The 9,924-nt window shown below is 36.9% G+C and overlaps 1 protein-coding gene across 1 annotated transcript in view; it reads right to left on the bottom strand.

Moving 5' to 3' along the window:
• The window catches only part of EIF3H (eukaryotic translation initiation factor 3, subunit H), a 110,909-nt gene extending 101,942 nt beyond the window's left edge, over positions 1 to 8,967 (bottom strand). The window contains exon 1 of the mRNA XM_008581954.1: positions 8,793 to 8,967. Coding sequence (XP_008580176.1) covers positions 8,793 to 8,924 — 132 coding nt within the window. The 5' untranslated portion in view covers positions 8,925 to 8,967. The remainder of the gene's footprint in view (positions 1 to 8,792) is intronic.
• Positions 8,968 to 9,924: the final 957 nt, after the last annotated feature.

Here is a 9,924-nt window from a genome sequence, read left to right as displayed (position 1 = left end):
TGAGCAGGAACCGGTCCGTATGTGGGATCCGAACCCTCGGCGGGAGCGCCGCCACACTCCCAAGCGGCGCACTGTAGCAGTGCGCCACCGGGCCGGCCCAGACTCACACCTTTTAATGTCAAAATAGGCATTTGAAGAATAAACCACGTATGTCATCTCATTCAGGCCAGACCTGCTGTCACAACTTAAAATTTTTTATTATATTCCACTTGATAGAGCATCCAGTTCGGAATCCAACTGTAATTAATATCAACTATTAAAAGAAATACCTACTACTAAAACTGATACTGACAATGATTAAACATCAATAAGAAATTATATATTAAGCTTCTATTTATTATAGTAAGAAGGCTATACATTATCCTCAATTTACACTGAGGCCCAGAAATGCTGTTTTATTAAATCATCTCCTTCAAGAGAAATACCACATATGGTGGGCTCCTTAAATTATACCCAAGAAAAGAGCTGCAAGAAACAACACTGACACAGTTTGTCATCCCTAGTGTACAATGTACACAAACACAATAAGAACTGTCACAAAGTTTTCCTTTAAAAAGGCAATGAATTTCAATAAGGTTTCTGACCTTGAGGGAAAGGAACAATGCCCAGGATGTCTGATGGGTTATCCAAATACTCCAAGATTTGGATAATAATCCAAGATGGAAAACTTAGACTTTTCCATCATAAAAATGGAAAAGTCAGATGGACTTAGATTTGCTTACCTAATATAAATAAACTACTTTACTTTGGAATGCCTACAGTCCTCATTCTAACTCTCCTTACTATACCTCATAGTTTCTTCAATATTGACCTGCCAGTATCTTAATCTGTGGACCCACAGTTGCCTTTTTTCCAAACCTGGACTATTTACTATTATAGCTAAAAACCATCTTCTAGAATATGGCAGATTATTAAATATAAAGATTCTGATAGATTAGCTTTCTCATACATTTTAAAGTTATAAGTCTGCAAGAGACTCGAGTTTTGGAAAACACATTTCCTGCTGGCTCAAACAAGGAACACTGGCTTAATTATTTTGTGCACACCTTAACATCTATTCCCCCTACTTTAAAATTAATCAAACCACATAATCTATTCATACCTGAGTTTTCTCATTTAGAAAATGAGAATAATAATGGTTCCTAGATCAAAGAGTTAGTCTATGGCTTCAATGCTACAATGTACCTGGCACATAAGAATTTACATCTATCGAGTCCTTAAAATGTATGAAGCAGCTGTAATAATGGAAGATAGAATGAATCAAGGATGGCAAGATATGATTTGAGTGCAAGTTCTAAGGTATATTCACTTTATGTCTTTAAAAAGCCACTCAGCTTCTGTGAGTGGGTGAATCCTATGTGTAATCTGGATAATACTAGTTCTACCAGCTCCTGGAGCTAAGATACAATAATTCATGTCAATTTTTTTTTTTATATTATAAAAAGTTATTATTCGTAAAGCAATAACATCTTACTTGCCTAAGCAAAAAATATAACTAAGCAGTCAAAATGTCACATTACATACTTAATTTTCACTCAGGAGTATACCTACTCTCAGGTTAGAAATAACTCAAAAGAGACTGCTTAGCTGGCTTTTCATCCACAGCAAATAAGAAGCTGAAAATCCAAGGGGATAAGAGACAGATAAATTTAACAATGTAACAACAAGAAGGCAACCAATTAGAAATATATACTCAAGGCATCTAAAATTCAATGACAGGGGATGTTATTACAGGAATAAACAGACTAAATACCCCCAGGGATTCTTGAGTATAGGTCAATATCTATGTTCTCAATGATAATACTAAGTCATCAAAACATGGTTAAACTGTGTTCGATATTCTCTGACTAAACAAGCAAAAATTATGTAACACACTTCAAAAAGATTCATAATTAAAATGGTTAAAATGTAAAAGTTTGGGGGCTTGAAAGGATTTTAAATTATCTGACTGAAAAATTCACATAGCGAAACAACTTATTTATTCTCCACTGAAGTCAGAAAACTTAAAGAAGGAGCCAAGCGTCATATAATTTTTTTTTTAAACATTAAAATAAAAAGCCAAACTATATTCTACTTGAGACTAGGATTTCAGACAAGAGCTTCCATTTCATGGAATTTAACAAGCTGTTATCTACTACATAATGTCATACAGTGTCACAAAAAAAGTTTACAGTGATACATGCGATAGGTTACCATAAACCCTTTACAAATCCAAATTATTCATCAAGTTCACCAAGTACTTCCACCAACATTTTCTCATTAGATCTGAATAACCATCAGGTAGGTAAAGCAGAGATAACATCTACCCCTAAAGCTGTTGTAAGAATCCAGTAAAATCTAGCCAAACATTCCTGCACAGTGTCTTGTAAATAACAGGTACACAATTAACATTAGTGATTCTTCTTACAAATAAAAAATTGACAAGTAAACAGATGAATATGAACAAGCCAATAAAGCTAAATAAATGGCCTCCTATCCTCGACGTGCTCTCTTCTCACCAACACCCTATAAATTTCTACAAAGCATTTACTAACCCAGTTTCCCCATGATCCATTTTCCAGAAAATGTCCACACAACAGTATATTAATTCATTCACAATATCTGAGTGCCTTCTATGCGTCAGGCACTGTTCTAGACACTTGGAAATACTGCAGTGAACAAATCTGACGTGGGTCCTACTCTCAGGAAGTCAACATTCTAGTCTGAGGAGACAAATGAGTGAGCAACAAGTAAACAAGATAGTTTCAGACTGTAACAAGGGCCCAGCGGATGACATCTGAGCTGACACCTAAATAACAAAAAGTATATGTAACTCAGACTTTTCCGTGTTATTAATAACATACTTTGCCTTACCTACAAAACTGGGGAATGAGGTAGCTAAGAATAAGTTAACAATAAGGTAATTTCTTACATAAAGGGGAAAACAAAATTTAAAAGTTAACAAATTTCAATGGCAGTGGGTTTATGCACTGGAACTATGGAGGATACAAATGTTTTACACCTTAGCCTCCAAAAAGATTATCTCAGTGAGAAGGGGAAAATATGTTACCAGTAAACCATTAATTAATACTATCTGATTACATGCCAAGATTAGTTAACATAAGCTGTCACCATTATAAAAAGTTCAGAGAAAGGAAGCAGTCAATGTGGAATCAGAGCAGTGCTTCTCAAACATTAATATGCTATAATTCACATGATTCAGTAGGTCAGGAGAGGGGCCTGAGATCCTGTGACACTGTATGGCTACATTTCTAACAAGCTCCCAGGTAAGGCCAATGCTGCTCATCTTACTGGTCCATGAATCATACTTTGAGTAGCAAGGGTCTAATGAACATAAGAAAGGTAAGATTCTAACTGTTCGGGGGATCAAAGTGGGTTTTTCATAAAAAGTTCAACAGAAAGAATCAGCTTGATCTTGTCAAGGAACAATGAGACCATCTGACTAGAATGAGGATCCACTCCTCCATTCCACAAGGAAGTACTGAGCACTTACTTCTGCAGGGTACATTAAGAAACACACTGACAAACCTACTGGAATGGAAAACAGAGATACCACTTCAACTTACCAGATTGGAGAAAATGGAAGACTAGCCATTACCAAAGGTAGAAGTATGGAGCAAGGGGACGACTCATACACTGCTGTGACAAATGAGAAGTGGTACAACTACTTAGGAAAATAATTTGACATTATTTAGTAAAGTTGATAGGGAGCATCCCTGAGACCTAACAATCATGGTGTGAGATAGATACACCTCAAGACTCAAGACACAGGAGAATATATACTACGATTTAATTCCTACTTCATTTTTATTTATTCATATAAACAAGTAAAACAGACAGCTTGTTTAGGAACACTGTATGTGATAAAGCTATAAAAAAATCATTAAAACAAAGCTCACAATAGTGATTCACAAAGAGTGAGGAAAAGGGATGAGAGGAAGGGATGAAAAGGGGGAAGGGGCTTCAAAGATACTTGTAATGTTCTATTTCTCAAGTTTAATGGTGAGTAACTGCATGTTTATTTTGTGATTATTTAAATAAAGATTCTATTTTGCATGTATGATATTTTGATATTTTTATAGTTCTTTGCTAATGTTGTCAATAATCTTTTCAAAAAACTAATTCAGGTAATTGGTGGTGGCAGATTCTAACAGCAGTGGAGTTTAAGAAAGAATAAAAGACTATAAATATAGATGATTCATTAACCACTGACTTCAAGAGGAAAAAACATGGAGGCTAAAAATGGAACATGGGGAGCTAGCAAAGACTCAACTGAAAATTTTAATATGGACAAGTCCGGATGATGTTCATATGCTAAGGGAAAGGAAATATCAAAAATACAAAAGAATCGATGAAACAGGACCAAAGGTAGGAAAGGAAAGCTGTCAGGAATCCAAGAAGATTGGTCTTGGCCACTATCAATGTACCAGGAACAAATGTGATTAAACATCAAACTAAACATGGTATGAAATTATCTCTGGTCTCATCCATGTCTACCCATAGCTGAAAATGGTCAAGAGGGTAGAGACTATGTCTATCTTGCTCACCAGCATACCCCAGCTTCCAGCAACGCTAGACCTGGCACAAGGTAGGTAATCAATAAATATTTAAGTGAATCAATAACAAAAGACATCTGGAGTATACAGATTCAAATAAGATTATACAGAGCATTTAAAAAAAAACGGAGTAAGTTTTTTTAAATTCAATATGTGACTACAGGGAAAAAGGAATTTCAAACAGAAAAAAATATATGAACAAAAGCAAGATAGCGGTGCAGGATTTACTCAAGGAAAAGCCAAATAGTCCTGTGTGGCTAGAACATAAATACAAAGTTGGGAAAGAATAGGAAATAAACCTGAACACAAAAGCAAAAAGCAAGGACAACACCCTGGTGGGCCTTGAATTCACTGGAAAGTCACTAAAAACATCTAAGGAAGGAAGTTAATATCTGAACTTTCACATTAAATGAATGTTTTAATAAAAGTATAAAGGGTGGACTGAAGAGGACCGAGGGAAAAATTCAAAGATAACATTAAGATAATCCATATAAGAAGATAGCATGACATGAACTAATAATAGAACAAAAGTAAAATGGAATCATGCATTCATTCATTCATTTATCCTTCTATATGCCAGTGAACAGGTTCAGCATTAAAAATACATCAGGTGAAAAAGCAGAGCTCCTGCCCTCAGTAGCTTATGTTCTGGTGGGAAAGACAAATAAGAAAACAAGCAAGACAGTTACAGGCTGTGGAAAATGCTAAGAAGGAAATATAGGGTGGTGTGGTGGAGAGTGAGGAAGAGGTCAATAAATCTATTCTAACATGTTAAATCTGAGATGACTATGAGACATTCAAATAGTGACGTCAAAAAGGCAGCGGGGTATTCAAGAGAGGCATTCAAGAGCTCTGTCTGGCAGGAAATATAAATCTAGGTGTTATCAGAATATAAGTAAAATTGAAAGCCATGAGAAGGGATAACAAAACCTAAAAGAGTCTATAACCATAACTACCACAAATAATAGCAGCTAAGCTTAAACGGTGGCTCATAAGGTCACAAACACTGTTCTATTCAGTCCATTTAAATCCTCAAAACAACACAGATGAGGAAAATGAGGCACAAAGAGATTAAACAACTTGCCCAATGTCATTCGACTAAGTTCAGAGCTGGGATTCAAATCCAAGCAGTCCCACTCCAGAGCATGTGATTTTGTCTACTGCATTATACTATATATAGGTCAAACAGAGACCAGAAGAAAAGCCAAAACCCAAAACCTGGGGCACTCCACCATTCACAGACAGAGAAAGAGAAGCCAATATAAAAGATGAGGAGAAAGAGTCCTGTGAGGTAGAACAGTGATTGCCTGGGTCAAATACCATAACGATTTGGGTCTGGAAGGTAAAAGAAAGAAAACCATAAACTATTAAAATTCAATCATTTTATGGATGAGGAAATACAGCTTTGAAGAGAAACAATTATAGGAAGCATTGTTAGTTACTGTTGGATAATGGATTAAATACATGTTTCCTTATTACCACTTCAGTGTTTTCTACAATTCCAATCTACACTGGCAAAGGTGGCATTCAGAATGACTTGAGAAACAGTAATATTAATAAGGATGAAAGTGACAAAGACACTGATGGTAATCTGAGTGTTTCTATGACACAGGCACTAAATTAAGCACTTTATGTACCTCAAAATTTCATCCTCACAACACTTATGAGGTAACTATTTTATCACCATCCCTATTTTACAAAGATAAACCTGAGGCCTAGAAAGTTTAAATAACTTGCCCAAAGTCATAATTACTGCTCAAATAAGAATCTGAATCAAGATATGTCTTCCGCATTCTCCTAGCCAATATATAAATTACCTCCCTAAGTGTAACCCTGTTAATCAAGACAGACAGAAAGAAAACAAAAACAAAAGGAGAGTAGAGTTTAAGGAAGAAGTTTTTAAAACTTGTGTTTGGGCATAATCAATCTGGTATATCTAAAGGACATCCATGTGGAGATACTGTGCAAGGACAACTCTTGATTACTCCATGCAAAGAAAAATCCACTAATAAAATTTATAGAGTAAACCAGTATTCCCGACCCTAGCATAGTATCTAGCATAGAGAACATATAATTTAAATTTTCCCTACATGAATTGTGGTAACTAAGAAACATTCATGATTAAAATATGAACAATCAAGATAAAAGAACCTTGCAGTTGCATTATAATCTGCCTAAAACTGTTTAAATGACAGAAAGGTAGACGCCTGCAGAGAGAAAATGAGAAGTTATTAAGAATTCATCTTAATATCTACCTACCTAACTGGAGAGTAAAAGCGGAAAAGTACCCATTACTGTGAGTAAGAGATAATTCACTGAGCTTTTCAAGAATATGAAATAAAAACCCTCAAGGTCTTTACTTGCTCTTATCATGATTGATTTTGTGGTCATTGGCAAGCTTCTGATTTTTAATCTGATTTCCTACGTGCCCTGATAATCAAAAACGGTCCTTTTAGTGGTAGACATGAGCATTTTTATCACTGAAAGGCATATCTTCCATAGCAAATTAATAAATCAACATTTAAGTTGATTTACTATTAAGATCAATCTCTTGTGAAAAGGATTCATTAACACTAATCAATTCTGAGAAAGCTGATGAAAAAAATAATAATTTGCAAAGCCAAAAAATTGAGAACAAGTCCATTGACCTTCCTAAGCCCACCGCCTGCTTGTGAAACTCAAAGTGATCCAGTCCTTTTCCACTGACAGTTATCTTTTTAACTCTAGGTCTGGTGGGTTGGCTCAGATGTTTAGTGAGGTGTTACAACATCAAGGTCAGGGTTTCAGATCCCAGTTCTGGCCAGCTGCCAAAAAAAAAAAAAAATCTTAAAAGACCCAGGACACTGTTACTGGTATACTTTTATCACTGTCCTGTGTCAGACAGTACTCAGCACTTAGAAAAATGTCCTCAAATACTTGCTAAATAAATTACCTCCACCAAATAGATTTATGCCACCTATCTGTTGCTGTTTTCAACTCTGGAAACTGAGTCAGAGTAGTTTTGTGACATAAGCAAATTTAATAAAAAAATACGTTTCTAAGAAACAATTTAAACATTTCCCAAGTGCATAAGTGCTACCTAGTTTTACAAGTGTAATTCAAGTCCACCCACCAACTTTAGAGATTTGCAGCCTCTAAAGATAAGTCATTTATCCCTGAACACACAACTGCCTCCACTTAGTCAGGGAAAGCTAGAAGTGTCAGTAAGCAGAACAGGTACTCTGCATTTCAAATTATATTTTATTTACATTTTCAAATTATAATTCATTTTTGAATTATACAAGTGACAGTCAAATGGACAGAAAAAAGATTTCCAAAGTTAATCTCTGCCTACATCTTTAAAACTCTGCCATCCATAGACATTAAATCACAATAATAATAATCACAACTAACAAATACAGTATTAAGTGATTACTACAGGTCACCAATAAATTTTCATTTAATCCAAACAACTCTATGACACAAACACTTCTCATCCCTCCTTCGACAGATGAGGAAAGTGAGGTTTAGAAAGGATAACTTACCTAAAGCTCACAGAGCTGGTAAGTGGCAAAGCCCAGAAGACTAAATGCATTTTGCTCAGAAACAGAAATAAGATTTCACATCATTCTGGATTTGCCTCTTCCCTGCTCGGTCCATTCCCTTATCAAGGATTTACTTAGATGTCCTAGTTCACAAATCTTAACCACTAAATACTTTTAAGGCCATTCCCTTTGACACTCTCATGTTGTTCAGAATGAACACTACAGAAGAGTTTATTCCAATTATGCCGTTTGAGATAAAGCGCTGAATTACAGGCTCAAAAGAGTGGCTACAAAGTAAATTGCTACTTGGAAAGTTACAGATATCAGATCCCAGCAGGGAAGCAGTGGAGTTTTCCCTCCCCTCCCCTTCCCAGAGCGCTAAACTAGATTCCTAAATCCTTTCCGACACGTTCGCCACCTGCTTGTCCCCAAGAAGTCTTTTTCCAAATCCCCTCTTAGGCATCTCAAAACAAGACCCCAAGAACCTGACACACACACCGCTAACCTTAGCCCCCAACTCCCCCGTCGGAAGACAGAGAAGATTGTCCCGTCTCCTGGTCAAAAAGTGAAGAAGAAAGGGAAGAGTACTAGGGGGAAACCTTGGCCCAGCCTCTTAAAGTCCGGTGGGAAGGCTGCCGAGAAGCTCGTCTGGCGGGACAGGGCTGAGCACTGCGCCCCCCACGTGGGCCTGCGGAGACGGAAGCCCACTCACCAAGCCGTCTATCTGTACTTGCTTCACAGCCGAATCTCCGGAGCTGCCTTTGCCTTTGCCCTTCCCTGCCGGGCCGGTGGTGGAGCTGGAAGAGGTGGCGGTAGAGCCGGTACCTTCTTTGCGGGACGCCATCTTTCCAGCCAGACAGGAAGAAAGAGAGATGTGAGCTACCGGAAGCGGAAGTACAAGTCTAGCGTGACGACATTCGCTGTCGAGCGCTCGAGGGGCGGAGCTGGGAGGAGAGGCCGGAGTGTGGTCCCGCCGCCCTTCTCTTTTCCAGCCGCTTCTTCTGGCCCAGCGGGAACCTTTACGCATGCGCGCTATGAGTTTGCAACCTTTTTCCCACTGAATGTTTGAAAATGCTGTAGACCTTTTTTTTATGTTTTCACAGGTCGTTTTATACAATTTTAGATAGCTCTCTCTAGCCACTTAGAGTATACGGAAATTAAAACACGGGAACTATGATCAGAATTACTAGAACTAATGCCTTTTGCGGCTATTAATTCCATGTAGGGATTAATGTAAGTACCAAAGAAGTTATTTTATGTAGTGTTGAAGGATAATGCAGAACACATTCACTACAAATCTCGCTGACTTATGACTTTACTGTGAAATACACATCTCAAGTCTTTAAAAGAATATGTGAGAGCTGTAGAAAGTCACTTTAGATAAGTAATATAAAACAGTCTTTCTCTGCTTCCAAATGACTTTTTTCCCATCTTTTATTTTTGAAATGTTTACTCATTCAAACAATATGATTTAGAACTGATTAAGTAGTTACACTAATGAAGGGCATATCCCGCCCTGGAGGTTTTTTTTTTTACTGTTTTTATTGTCTGGGTTTGGTGTTGTATTTCAGTCTGGGAGTAGAAGTAGTTACACCTGACAAATTCCTAGTGATATAAAATGAAAAGTTAATATCCATTCTTTTCAAGAGTGTATAAAATATTTGTGAAAATAGACGGTATCCTGGCCCACAGAGAAAGTATCTACGAATTTAGAAGTTTTGAAGATTGATCATGGTAGAATTATACTAGAAATCGGTAATACAAAAGTAACCAAAAAGAAAAAAAGAAGAAAGTCCCTCATGGAAGAACCACATTGTACGTTTGTGCCTACCACTGGGCAGCTG

The sequence above is a fragment of the Galeopterus variegatus genome, unplaced genomic scaffold (genome assembly GCF_000696425.1).
Source record: "Galeopterus variegatus unplaced genomic scaffold, G_variegatus-3.0.2 Scaffold2493, whole genome shotgun sequence".
In the NCBI taxonomy this organism is placed as follows: Eukaryota; Metazoa; Chordata; class Mammalia; order Dermoptera; family Cynocephalidae; genus Galeopterus; species Galeopterus variegatus.
This window is presented reverse-complemented; position numbering and strand designations above follow the sequence as displayed.